The sequence below is a fragment of the Nelumbo nucifera genome, chromosome 1 (genome assembly GCF_055504915.1).
Source record: "Nelumbo nucifera cultivar China Antique chromosome 1, China Antique-T2T, whole genome shotgun sequence".
NCBI lineage: Eukaryota > Viridiplantae > Streptophyta > Magnoliopsida > Proteales > Nelumbonaceae > Nelumbo > Nelumbo nucifera.
In genome coordinates, this window is record NC_142649.1 from 117,589,543 (window position 1) to 117,604,341 (window position 14,799).

The 14,799-nt window shown below is 43.9% G+C and overlaps 1 protein-coding gene across 1 annotated transcript; it reads right to left on the reverse strand.

The window, feature by feature from the left end:
- Nucleotides 1-2,467: 2,467 nt before the first annotated feature.
- On the reverse strand, nucleotides 2,468-6,584 carry NIR1 (nitrite reductase 1). The gene is made up of 4 exons (XM_010265245.3): nucleotides 6,051-6,584; nucleotides 4,131-4,485; nucleotides 3,725-4,013; nucleotides 2,468-3,536 (listed from the first exon to the last, which is right to left on the reverse strand). The coding sequence occupies exons 1-4, from the start codon at nucleotides 6,439-6,441 to the stop codon at nucleotides 2,793-2,795; spliced, it is 1,779 nt and encodes a 592-aa protein (XP_010263547.1). The 5' UTR covers nucleotides 6,442-6,584; the 3' UTR covers nucleotides 2,468-2,792.
- Nucleotides 6,585-14,799: the final 8,215 nt, after the last annotated feature.

Consider the following 14,799-nt stretch of genomic DNA (forward strand, 5'->3'; position numbering starts at 1 on the left):
CTAGACATCGGGAGGAAAAGGATACCAAGAAGAAAGTAGACTCACCCGGAAAAAGCAAACGGACTATGGAAGGTTGACGCGAGCTAAAAACTTGGACGTGAGCTAAAACTTGGACGTGAGCTCAAGAAGCAAACGCAGGAGAATGGCAATGAAAAGCGACTGGGGTCCCCCACTATTTATACCCACAGTGACCGAAACTGACGGTTCTGATCGAGGCAAATCCAACGGCCCACGATCACGCTAACTACACGCCTCCTAAGACCAAGACGTGACTGGCCGCACGTCTTTTGAAACTGAAGCAGCGCCAGTGCACGTCTCCCCGCATTAAAGGCGGCAGCGGCGCGCTTTTTCAAATTTGAAACAACGCCCGCTGTCACGTCTCCCAGCGGCGCGTTTTTTAAAATTTTGAAATAAACGCGCACTGTCACGTCTTTCAGCATTTATAGACGGATTGGCGCGTTTCCTGACTTTTTGGCGCTCAAGAAACCCGAAAATCTCCTGACGAACGTGCATTTCGTGCTATCAGTCAAACTAGTTCGAAGTACGGGTCAAATCCACCTGCCACCTCGCAAACTCCCCGCGCCAGAGCAAGCCCCTTAGCGCGAGGAGTGGGGGGCAATTGATGAAGGAAGATTTGGCCCGACCTCGTGACCACTCAACACGTGGCAGAGGCAACAGCTCGACACGACAGTACGCCCAAGGCGCGAGCTCCGAAATGAGGAACCAACGGTCCGAACTCCCCAAAAGGAGCCCGAACTCTCCCTTTGACCCCGAGCTTTACGAGGAGCGCAAAGGGCAACAACCCGAACTGGCCCGCCCCAGGGCAGTTTAGGCCACACCTCTATCCGAACTCAAGACTTCACCTCGCACACCACTCCAACACTTCGTCTCCAGGACGTCGAACTGAACAACTGTACCTGACCTGACACCAAAGGAGTCTGTATCCTGAGGCGGTGCACCTGACTGACTTAGGATCTGACACTTGACAGCCGCACTTCAACGGCCACCTGCCACCGCCACCTCCAGTCACAGAGACGGCTCCGACAAAGAGAGCAGTGGCGGTTGTCTGCCCCAGCGGAGGTGGTGACACCCGAATTGACAGAAGTGCAGAGGTAATGATACCCGACCTGACAAAAGCTTGGGAGTGAATGCGCGAAGGAGTCTGTATCCTGAGGCGGTGCACCTAACTGACTTAGGATCTGACACTTGACAGCCGCACTTCAACGGCCACCTGCCACCGCCACCTCCAGTCACAGAGACGGCTCCGACAAAGAGAGCAGTGGCGGTTGTCTGCCCCAGCGGAGGTGGTGACACCCGAACTGACAGAAGTGCAGAGGTAATGATACCCGACCTGACAAAAGCTTGGGAGTGAATGCGCGAAGTGGTTATCAAAGGCTCTCTTCCCCCCCAAGAAGAAGGTATGTGATAACTTTGCGCCATCTGGTTTTTTATCTTGCCTTTGAGGAAATACTAACTTGAGGTTCGGAGCACTCTCACCGGGTTCTTCCCCGAAGATTACTCGCTTTCTCCTCCGTTTCTGGCACCTTTTACTCCAACCAGAGGCAAGATCGTTGACAATTAGGACCGGCCAGATTGCGCTCCCTCAATTAGTAATTATAGATATTTTACGTGGGGTAGATCAATATTTTATTACGTAAGAAATTTTGGGCCAGACCGGAAAAGCTATTTAACATCCTGAAATTCTCATAGCCCATTAAACCTATAAAGACTGCAGAGTTTTGGCCTAAAACTACTTTATGAATTACCGATAGTAGCTGAACAAAGGATGATATTCTCACTGAAATGGATGAATCATGTTCAGAAAAATAAACAAAAAGGTGAATCACGAAATACCTAATTGCCTTAAATACCCATGAAGCTACAAGTCGATTTAGCAAATTATGTAGATAAATTAGGCCCTTATTCTCTTAGATCACTGAAAAACCAGCAAAACGTAAGTGTCAATTACGAAGAATTGCACACTTGGTAACACTGAAGAGCACATCCGCCCTAGCAAGCTATAGAAAAACCAAACAAAAATAGATCAATTCATGTCTGGGAGAATTGGACCAAGATTGATCCACATCAATAAACAAGTATGGTTAAAATGTAACATGGCAATTCCCATTTTTTTCATGTTCTTTCCACTCAAACTCGATGTAGAAGTCTCAATCTTGGTTGGGTTGCAATTTTCAAGCCTAAACCTTCTTTTTTTTTTTTTAGTGCATTTCAAGCCCATCTGATTTTTTTTTCTTGGGTACACTTATGGGCGCCCGAATCTTTTTCATTGTGACAATCATTCCAAAGCCAAGGTGGGTTTGACCAGATTAGGTTGTATTGAGTCCATCCAAAATTTTACTTACTCGCACGGTTGCACCTGTATTCTTTGGTCTAAATCAAAACTTAACCGGTTAACCCATTGATGAGTTAATTTGTTGGCATTCCCTAAAATTAAGATATTTTGTAGTGAAAAAAGGAAACAAAGTAAAAATTTTCAAGATGCCAAACGCCACCCTGCAATTACAAGGTGCAACTGTGAAAAGAATGATGATAACCCAACACAAGACCAAGGGATCCCACTTGTGAAGAATGGTGATAATCATCTCCCATGCATTACGCCTGTTTAATTTGTTGGGAGGCTCCTCTACATTCTGCAATTATTTTAACAACAAAAGATGGGACCAGTTCAATGCCTTAATTATTCTTCTTCCCAGTTCCCAAATCCCAAGCACTCGAAGAGAAAGAAAGTAGAGAGAAAGATTGCTGATTTTCTGGCTGGTATCTGATCTGGACTAATCTTCCCCCTCTTCTTCTCTGTCCCTAGGGACTGCACCAAAGTGATTTATCAGTATGTCTACAACCAAAGGCACCAAATCCTTACAAGGGACTGACTTCTTATAAACATCACCCAAATGGGAGTCACTCCCAATCCTCCCACCTAAGAAAACATCCACCCCTTCACACGCCTTCCCGTTCTCATCCCTAGTCATACACCCCATAAACCCAATGTCGGCCACTTGGACCTGCCCGCAGCTGTTTGGGCACCCAGTCCAGTGCATTCTCACCGGCCGAGTCACGGCTACTCGCCTCTCGACCTCCTCTGTCACCTTCAATGCCCTGGCTTTGGTCTCGATAATTGCTTGCCCGCAGAACTGGTTGCCCGTGCAGGCCACCAACCCTTTCATGAGAAGTGAGGGCTCTGGTGAAAACCTATTCCTCAACAGAGGTTCCTTAAGCAAGGCCTCAAGTTTTGAATTTTCAACATTGGGGATTACAACATTTTGCTCTACTGTGAGACGGAGCTCGCCTGAGCCATACTCATCAGCCAGCCGAGCTAGCTCGTCCATTTCTTCGCCCTGGACTCGACCAACCGGCACATGCAGACCCACAAAGCTAAAGCCCTCCTGTTTCTGTGGATGAACACCAAGATAGTCTCTTCTCTCCCACTGCTTTTGTACCAGGTCTTCTTCAGATGATCTCTCCAGCTCCTGTCCAGGCATTCTCTTCACCACCTCTGCTCGGAACCCTTCCACGCCCTACAAGGAAGGCATAACGGCAAGGAAAATAGTACTTCAGCTAATGGCGAAGCTTGTAAAAATCAACGACAGCAGGCGTTGCTGCAGTGCAGCATTTTAATTAACATCATATCTAGTCATCTTATTACTGTGCATAAGCAAGAATGATTTGATTTGCTGAAGACAAAGAAGAAGATGGGATTACTCACAAGTTCATCTATTAACCACATCATTCTAGTTTTCTGCCGGTTTCCTCTGGTACCTAGATCTCTATAGGCCTCCAGCACTGCTTTGCACACCGGGACTACATCATCGGCTGGGACCCAGGCATCCAGTGGCACCGCCTCTGCACATCTCTTGGGGCTAAAGAACCCGCCCACTAGCAAATTGAATCCAAATCGTCCATCCTTGGTGGCAGGCATGTAGGCGAGATCATTTATGTGGGGATGCTCAAAAAGATCATGAGATCCGACGACACAGACATTCCACTTCCTGGGTCTGCTCAGAAGAAATTAAACACACTACTGTTAATCATAACCAATTAACACAAGGTAAAGGTGTGGATATGAGGCGCAGGTGAGAAGGCAAACAGATGGAAAGAGCGAGGACACTCACAGGTTAGTGACCGCAGGATTACCACCGGAGTTGCCGGTGATGAAGTGGGAGAGAAGATTAGTGTAGGGGCGGGTGTCGACGATTTCATGTGGGTCAATGCCAGCAAGTGGATTTCCGACGGGGTTACGCACGTTGTCCATTCCACTCTGGAGGCTGGTCAAGCCAACCCGGACAAGGTCCTCCATTATCTCCGGCACATCAGGGAGTTCCACTCCACGTATCTGCCAGTTTTGCCTGGTCGTCACATCGCCACACCCCTCCTTGCCGTACTTCCTTATTACGCTCGCCAGGCAACGTGTCTGCTCGCTAGTCGTCACTCCATTCGGCAACTTCAGTCTCATCATAAATCTACCATCTGCCACAAGCAATTCAACACTCGAGTCAGAAATTGGGGTATTGGAGTTGGACTTGGACTTGGAGGGGTCAGACCCACAACCATCACCCCCCTCTCTCTCTCTCTGATGTTCTTTTAACCCTCCAGAGTCCAGATATTCCACCAACTGGGGCCTACATGTATTGATTAATTTTATTATAATCATCGGGTCTCGGGGGCAAATATTCAAGAGTCTCGCTCTCGTTATCCAACAATCCAAGCTTTGGCTTCTATCCTTTTGTGGCTATCCCATTCTCAGCCGTCAGCCGTGACGGGATCTGCTCCTCACAAATGGGCGCCTCACAGCACATCCATCATCATTAATAACATCTCCTGTGAATATTTATTAATAATGGAAATGTGCGCGTGAGACGCCAGTGAGTAGCAGATCCGGATAGGCGTAAACAACTCATCGGATACCAACCAATGAACCAACCTTGTGAGTTGTGAGTTGTGGCTAAAAATCTACCAAGGCGCGGTCCTAGCAGATCCAGAGTGAAAGGATTTCTGAGCCAGGTGCAATCTGGTCCGGGTTAATTTTAATAAAAATCAACCCAAGCGTAAGCCCAAAATGAGGTGTTGGAACTTGGAACTCCCAAGTCGCAACCCTAAGCTCATATTCAATGATTCAAGAGAACGGGTGAGAACGGTGATGGGAATGAGAATTTTTCATTCCCGTTAATGAAAATGGTAAATTTTAATTATTTTATTTTTATTTTTAAATAAAATAAAAAACAGAAACAAAATAATTACCATTACTGGAAATGGGATACTACGGAGAGGGGATCCTGGAGACGGGAATGGGATAACCTTGTCCCATTAGCGGAGACGGGGACAGGATGGGTTGGATTGGTCCCCGAACTTTGGGCCTAATGTCAGTTTGGTTCATGAACTTTAAAATGAAAACGTGTCAATTATCCAATTAGCCATTGAAAAGATAAATGCCTTTCGAAATATCATCTGATTTTCTTTATCGACCATTGCCTTAAGAATTGCCTCTTTCGGTGAAGTTATATTGGATCGACAGAATGCAGAAGAGAGAAGAGAATTAAATGACATTAAAAGGGCATTTGTATATTTACAAATGCTATTTAATGGCTGATTAATCGTAGCTACTAAATTGACATGTTTTGAAAAATTTTAAATTTTGAAGAATAAAGTGGCACTAACCCTAACCCAAATTAGAAGTCACTAATCGGGAATTTTCCAAAATTTGTTAGTGCTGCAATTAAAATTGTTGGTGTACATAGAAAATGTATACTCAATTTAGCTCGTCCATTGGACCTACTAACCCAAGAACATAAGTGGGCCTAACTTAGAGATGTCATACTTTGAAATTTGAATCTCGTCATCAGCAGCACGTGGGATATGGAATGTCAATGGCTAGTAAAGTGGAAAGGCCCAAGTCCTAACCCAATGAGAAAAGCTGACAAAGAAGTCCAAACCCAATTCCCAAACGAAACGAAGGAAGGAAGGAAGAGAAATGTGACAAGGAATGGAAATTGAACCAAAAGAATGATTTGTTAAGAAAGCAGGAAAGGGCTTACATTGGTGCTTCCTGCGATGGAAGAGGCCAAGCCACTTGAGGCGGACGTCAATATCGTCCTTGGTGAGCTTGGATTTCTCAATTTCTTGGAGAGGAGTCTTGGCAAGTTCGTTGATACCTCCCTCCATGAACAGCTTCATGGGTTCTCTCTCCAGCTTCACCTTCTCTTGTGGGTTGATTCCTTGCCTGAACTTTTCCTTGAGCACCCAGTATCCCTCCCTCTCCTCCACCCTCGGCTCCAGCCTCGACCCATCTACCTCCTTCGCCACCGACGGTGCTTCCGCCTGGCTCGGGGTCGCTGCCGCCGGTGCTCTCGCCCCTCGACGAGTCCTCCTCATAGAAGATGAGGACGGCACCGACGGTGCCAGAAACCGAAATGACGAGGAGGACATATCTTTTCCTTTGACGGTACGTGCACCTATTACGCACTATGAAGTATGGAGGCCCCTTTTTGTAATCGGCTCGGCAAGTCGGCAGCTCTGGGATCTCTTCTGTTTCTCTCTCTCTCTCTCACTGTTTGTGTGTGGCCTTCAACTCAATTCTAAAGGGGTAAGGACCAAGGACGTCCTTGGCATTGGCTCTTGGTGTTACCAAGGGTCGCGACTCGCGAGTTTGCCGTGGAGTCTGTTAAGCCCAATGGCAACGGACTAACGGAGGAGGCTAACTTGTGCATCAAGTGAGTACGCAAATATGGTTATCCCTTAAAATTAAATCAATACCATGAATATGGTATGGAGGGCCCACGTTGTGGAAAGACAAAAATCTGGACCATCGGATGTACATAATTGGTCTTCAATTCAAGTGGCTTTTAAAACAATTTAGGGACATCAAACAAGAGAGAAGAGAGAGAAAAAGAGGGTGGAACGTGGAAATTGGAAGGAAGACGGGTGACTGACTGACGGACGCCTGACGGGGGTAAGCTAAGCCTCTAAGGCAAGGGATGGAGTTGAGTTTTGGCCTCCAGAAGGTACGAAGAGACACAAAAACAAATAGGCTTGACGACAAGCTGCCACGCCCCTTCAAGGGTGTGCATGGGTTGTTAGTTGTTACATATAATATAATAGCCACATGTACTTTGTTTTGTCTACTTGTAATTTATTTTTATAAAAAAATAAAAATTATTACAATATATCGGTGAAGTTATGGGAAATCGGATCTGTTCCCAACAAGACACTACAGCCACACATCGCAGTATTACAAGGGAGATGTACTCGATGTACGGCTGGAGGGTGATGCCGCTTCTGGCCTCTGGCCCACCCATTGGAGCGAAGCGCCACGTAGGCAATTGCGGGTTCATGTTGGTTTAATCATGATGTATGTACATTACATGTATGAAGGTCTCAATCTATGAATATGATGTTTTTATTTTACGAAGGTAGTGGTGGGTTCAGTCTCTAATATCTAGCTAAACCTATGGAGATTATTGTCTCTCTCTCTATATATATATATTATCTAACGTCTGTTAATTAACGGTGCCAAACTCAGCTTAACACCATAGTCCATAGCTGGAGGAAGAAACCTGCGGGGCTTATAGTGTGGCTTACACAACCAGCGCAGACAACTTACCTTTCACTTCATTTACCCCGGCCCTCTTAGTAAATTTGCCAATTGATGACCACCTAGAGCTTTCAACACATATATCCTTAATCCACTGCACTTCACGATGGCATCCTTTCCAGAATTGATCGACACGGGTCAGACCTCTAAAAGCTCCTTTGCTGCTATCATTGCGGATTTCTGTGCATTTGATCAGGTTTAAATCGAACTCAAAGCCCCATCTTTCACTCAGTTTGGTGAACCAAGTTGCTTCTTTTCTTTAAAAGAAATCTCAAAAGGCTGTGAACCTTTTCGTTTAGTGTTGGTGGTAAAAGTCTCTTACGGGAGACCTCTTATTCCTGAGATCAAATCTCTGCTTTCCTCCAGATTCTACCTGAAGGACTTTGTGATTTTGGTGATTGATTACACCCATCTCCTATTTCGTTTTGTAGACGAAGAAGATGTTATTATTCTATCGACATTACTATCCTAGAATTAAGGAGAGATAATATTATTTCCTTAATTCTAGGAGAGACAGTCCTATCAAAAGTTGGTGTACCTATCCTCCTTGTATTCTAACTTAAACTAGCCGACCTTGTATCCCTGCCCTATTATAAATAAGGGTTGTAACCTGGTTGAAACATAGAATGCAGAAATATTATTTTCTCTTGTCTTCTTTATTGCTTCGTATCATGGTATCAGAGCCCATAGAAACTGGAGAATCAATCACCGGTGCATTGTACAGTCTCGGGTGATCACTCTCCAACCCGTAATCCATCATCGGACGGTACTCCAGCTCCTCGTCGTGATTATACACGAAGTCAGGGATCTCGATTTCGTTTCTCAGGACGTGTTCCCACAGAAATCCCAGCTTGCTAACTTTTTTTCAGTTGACAACGCTCCGTAATCAAAGTGGTTAGGATGACTCCAGCTGCATAGATGAACAGCATAATCTGGAATGAACCCATGAGGTAACCAGTGACAAAAGCCACCGTGGCAAATAAGACGAGCAAGATCTGCATCAGCTGTTCCGAGAGCTTTTGTCCTTGCCAATCCATCTGGTTTGCGGTTGTCAATCTCTATTATGATCTGGTACTCTATAGGCTATAGCTGACAGCTGCCGCAAGCCTTACCAGCTCTCAACTCGTTGAACGGTTTTTTCCCGATATTCCAGTCTTAATGCCGAAGATCCATACTGGCTAAGGCTTGGGATGGTGCTCGGCTTCAATAGGATCCAACCACTGGAGAGGATGTCGATTGAAGAGAACGACCAAAGGTAGCGAGGAAGCCTGGAATTCTCTTTGACGTTGACAGAGAGAGCCTCGTAGACTGATCGCAGAGTCGAAATTCTAAGGAAGTGTTCCCTCCTCTGAACATTGGTGTGCACGTAAAAGCTTTTCCTTGTAGCTTTTCTTTGCAACTGAGGAAAGATTTTCTCCTCCAAATACTTGTTCAGAGCTCCTCTCTGCAAAAGCTTGTCAGTATTAGGTTTTCCCTAATTCGTGTTACTGCAAAGTTTTGTGTCTCTCCTCATGGATTCATCTGAAGTTGCTCAACATATTTCTCATCCTATCACTGTTATCTTCGATGGCTCAAATTTTGATTTATGGTCCCAAGAGATGTGCAGTTTTCTCAAGGGACGACTTCTATGGCGATATGTGACTGGTGAGATTCCTAAACCTACTAAAGTTGCTGATGAAATAGAAGATAAAGTTTGTTGAACGCGTAGAAAGATGGGACGGAAAAAATCATCAAATATTAACCTGGTTTCGCAATACTTGTATTGCAAGCATCAAGTTGGAATTTCGCAGATATAACTCTCCTAAAGAGGTATGGGATTTCTTACAAGCTCGTTATTCTATTTCTGATGATGTACATCAGTTTCAACTCTATAGGCGCATTCATCGTATAAAGCAGCAACCTGAACAAACAATTCATAGTTATGTCTCTGAATTACAAGTTCTTTGGGATCAGTTAGCACAGTGTGAACCTGAATGGGATAGTACCTCTGCAGCCACTACTTATTCTAAGCTTCGCAATCGCCAATGTGTTTGGCATCTTCTGATGACTCTCAGGGATGGGTATGAACCTATTAGTGGACTCTACTTCATCGTAGCCCATTGCCTTCCCTTGACGTTGTAATCTAAGATTTGCTCTCTGAAGAAACCCGACTAAAAACACTTCGAGATGAGCGATCCTTATTATCTACTGATGTCGTTCTTGCTACTCCGGGTACGTTTGCTACTTCTTCAACTTCCTCTAAATCTTCAAAACGGACTTTCTGCAATTACTGCAAAAAGACTGGTCATACTATCTCTGAGTGCCGCCGATTGCAAGCCAAAAAGGCGTCTGGACAGAAGTCCTCGTCCGTGGGTTCTTAGGCTTCGAGTTTTACTGCAGCTGCTGCCACAAAGGATTCTTCTGATAACACCTCTCCAAAATTTTCTCTTCGAGAACTCCAAACCCTTCTTCACCAACTGCAACCTGCTTCTGGTATGACTTCCAATTCAATCTTGTCCATCATTCCAGGTACTACCTCATCATGGTATTTTGATTCTGCCTGTTGCAATCATATGACATCCAATTCATCCCTCTTTACTTCCAAGTCACATCCCTCCATTGCACCAATTTTTCATATTGCTAATAGTTCCACCTTAACTGTCAAAAGTGTAGGAACTATTTCAACACCTCGTTTATCACTTCCTAACACCATTTTGGTACCTCAATTATCTCTAAATCTTATATCTGTTGGACAATTATGCGAACTTGGTTTTGAAATACATTTCTCAAGTCGTGGTTGTACTGTGCAGGATCCACGGACAAGGGAGATCATTGGGACAGGCCGTAAGGTTGGGAGACTATTTGAGCTATCATCTCTCCAATTACCATCCCTTGCTACTGTTGTCACTTCTAGTGTCTGGCATGCTCGTCTTGGTCACATTTCTACCTCTAGGTTAGGATCTTTAATTTATAATGGGTGTTTGGGTCCTGTTAAAACAACTCACTTTGATTGTGTTTCATGTCCTCTTTCAAAACATCATGCTTTGCCTTTTAATACAAGTGATTATGTTTCTTCTGCACCTTTTGATCTTATTCATTTTGATATTTGGGGACCTTCGCCTCATAATACTATGGGTGGTTCGCGTTATTTTGTGATTTTCATTGATGACTTCTCTCGATATACATGGATTTATCTCATGCGTAATAAATCTGAACTACCTGCGATTTATATTCAATTTGCCACCATGATCAAAACTCAGTTTTCCTCTATCATCAAAATTTTTCGCACTGATAATGCCATGGAATATCAAGATTCTACCTTTATCCAATTTCTTTCACAAAATGCGGTACCTCTCAACAAAATGGACGTGCAGAATGAAAACATAGGCATATTCTTGATACTATTCGAGCTCTTTTAATCTCTTCCTCTTGTCCTGAACGACTTTGGGGGGAAGCAGCCCTCACTGCGGTTTATACCATTAACCACATTCCCTCTTCTGTTATTGGTAACATTTCTCCTTATGAACGTTTGTATGGCCATTGCCCTGATTACCAATCTCTTCGTGTGTTTGGTTGTGCATGTTTTGTTCTATTACAACCTCATGAACATACCAAATTGGAACCAAAAGCACGTCTATGTTGTTTTTTCGGGTATGGTATTGAACATAAAGGATATCGATGTTGGGATCCTCTTTCCCAACGACTTCACATATCTCGTCATGTTACCTTTTGGGAACACAAAATGTTCTCAAGTCTCTCCCAATTTCGAGTTACCACGACACCTTCACATTTCTTTATTGATCCTACTATTTCGCTTTTTCCTGATGATTTGCCTACGGGTCCGACTACTTCTTCCTCTGATAGCTCTAACAGTATTGCACAACCTACAACCTCTCCGACTGCATCTACCTTGGTTGTGGATCCTCCAACCCTACCCTCTTCTGAGCCCTTGGTTGCTCCTGACGAGTTCGACTCTGACCGTTCTGATGCTCCACTCTGTCATTCTAGTAGGGTCACTAAACCTTCCGTTCTTCTTCGTGATTTTCATTATTATTCTACCATTATATCTTTATACGAGCCTTGCACCTATCGCGAGGCTAGTACTGACCCTCTATGGCAGAAAGAAATGGCAGACGAAATTCAAGCTCTTACAAGCACTCACACTTGGGACTTAGTTGACCTGCCTCCAGATAAATCCGTGATTGGTTGTAAATGGGTCTACAAAATCAAGACCCGGGCAGATGGTTCCGTTGAGAGGTATAAAGCTAGATTGGTAGCTAAAAGGTTCACACAGGAGTATGGCATTGATTATGAGGAGACTTTTGCCCTGGTTGCCCGTCTCACCTCTGTTCGCAGTCTTATTGCAATTGTTGCAGCTAAGCACTGGCAGCTATTTCAGATGGATGTTAAGAATGCTTTCCTCAATGGCGATCTTTCTGAAGAGATTTATATGCAGCCCCCTCCTGGTTATGATCATCTCCCTAATCAGGTTTGTCGTCTTCGTAAGGCTCTATATGGACTTAAGCAGGCACCTCGAGCATGGTTCTCCAAATTCAGCTCTATTGTTTGTCAGTTTGGTTTTAAATCTAGCACCTATGACCGTGCATTGTTCATCCGTAAGACCTCTCAAGGTTGTGTACTTTTCCTCCTTTATGTGGATGACATGATCATTACTGGCGATGATTTGCAGGGCATTTCCGCTCTTAAGACTTTTCTTAGCAAACAGTTTGAAATGAAAGATCTTGGTCACCTCAATTATTTCCTAGGCGTTGAGGTCTCCTCCGACCAATTGGGATATTATCTGTCTCAGGCCAAGTATGCTACTGATCTTATTTCTTGTGCAGGATTCACTGATACTAAGATTGTTCACACTCCGATTGAGCCTAATGCCCATTTTTCAGCCACTGATGGTACTCCTCTTAGTGACTGCACCTTATATCGACAACTAGTTGGCAGTCTTGTATACCTTACTATTACTCGTCCTGATATTGCGTATGTTGTTCATATTGTAAGTCAGTTCATGTCTACCCCTCACACTACTCATTATGTTGTTGTGCTTCGTATCCTCCGTTATGTCAAGGGCACTTTGTTTCATGGACTTCACTACTCCAGCTCTTCCTCTCTTCAGTTGATCGCATACTCTGATGCTGATTGGGCCGGTGATCCTACTGATAGACGCTCCACTACTGGCTATTGATTCTTTCTTGGAGATTCTCTTATATCTTGGCATAGTAAGAAGCAAACGGTTGTCTCTCGTTCTAGTACTGAAGCTGAATATCGAGCTCTTGCTGACACTACCTCTGAGTTGTTATGGTTACGATGGTTACTCCATGACATGGGACTTACTCATTCATCTGCAACCTCACTTTATTGTGACAATCATAGCGCCATACAGATTGCCCACAACGATGTCTTCCATGAGTGCACTAAGCACATTGAGACTGATTGTCACTTTATTCGTCATCATGTGCTCAAGGGTATTGTTCGCCTTGTTCATGTCTCTTCTTAGGATCAGCCTGCCGATATATTTACCAAAGCTCACTCTCCTCTTCGCTTCCGTGCTCTAGTTGGCAAACTCCAGATGACTGACACATTACCATCTTGAGTTTGAGGGGAATGTTATTATTCTATCGACATTACTATCCTAGAATTAAGGAGAGATAATATTATCTCCTTAATTAAGGAGAGATAATATTATCTCCTTAATTAAGGAGAGATAATATTATCTCCTTAATTCTAGGAGAGGCAGTCCTATCAAAAGTTGGTGTACCTATCCTCCTTGTATTCTAACTTAAACTAGCCGACCTTGTATCCCTGCCCTATTATAAATAAGGGTTGTAACCTAGTTGAAACATAGAATGAAGAAATATTATTTTCTCTTGTCTTCTTTATTGCTTCGTATCAGAAGATTTCTTAAATGTCTGGCTGCGAGACATTTTTTATGTGAAGGGCTTTCTCTTCAGAATTTTCCAGTGGTCGCCGGAGTTTCGTTCTGGGGAGGACCCCTCCATTCTCCCTATTTGGATCTCCTTTCCTAAACTTCCTATTTATCTGTTTGGAGACTTTTACATCAGATCTATTGCAAGTAATGTAGGTAAGGTTCTTAAAGTTCCTCTTGCCACGATGCATTGTACCTCTGCAAAGGAGGCTCGTGTTTGTGTTGAACTCGATATCACGAAACCGAGGCCTGAAAAAATATGGATTGGTCTAGGCAAAGAAGGTGGTTTCTTTCAAAAGGTAGTGTATGAAAACATACCTACTTTCTATGACAATTTCCACAAAGTGGGTCATGCTACAGAGAGCTGTAAGGAGATTACAAAAGAACAACGGCATCCTGCTCCAACTACAAAAGGATCAAAATCTTTGAGTGATAATCATATGGTTCAATTTGAAACCAACACGAACCCAGTGTAGTCGAAGTTGAATTCCAAAAGAAAATATGCTCAAAGAACAGAATGGAAACCCACTAGTGCAATTAGCCATTTTGGGACAATTTAGCCTGTAAAAGAAAACCCAACCATTGAAGTTTTGGAATCTCCTTCTCAAGTAAACATCTCCTGTGATGATGAACAGTTAGCTCAAGGTATTTGCCAAGCTGTAGAGGAAGCTCTTCTAGAACCATTTGGATCTCCATCTCCAACTAGAAAAGCAATTGGGGCGCCTACCTTAACTAGACCAGCGAACAAGCAATGGGAAGAAAAAAGCTTACGGCCAAAATCTACTAATGGTTGCCCAAGAATGACGAATGATAGTTTTAACGAGGTAATCACCTTGCTTAAAGATTTTCACAAAAATTTGCACTTCAAATTCAAAGAGGCCATAAGAAGAGTAAGGACGACTTCAGAAGAGGACTTGATCGACCATAGTGTTCCACTGGTGGTTCCCGACACGCCAGAAGCAGAAGAAAGTATTCCAGGAAGCCCCAGTAATCCAACCCGGCTCGCCCAAGACTTGGCCGGGGAACAGATCGAACCAACGGGCCTGTTGAACCGGGTTAGACGAGTAAGGAAGACTTCAAAGTCTCAAGATGACGCCTATAATGCCTCTCCAACCTTGTAAAATGGTAAAAGCTTTGTTTTGGAACAAAGGAAACTTATTCAAATTCACAATCTTTCTATCATTGCCTTAATGGAGCCCATGATTGATGCTACAAATCTGAATTCCATAAAAAAGAGATATTGGCATTGGCATGGAGCATGGAATGACAAATGGCA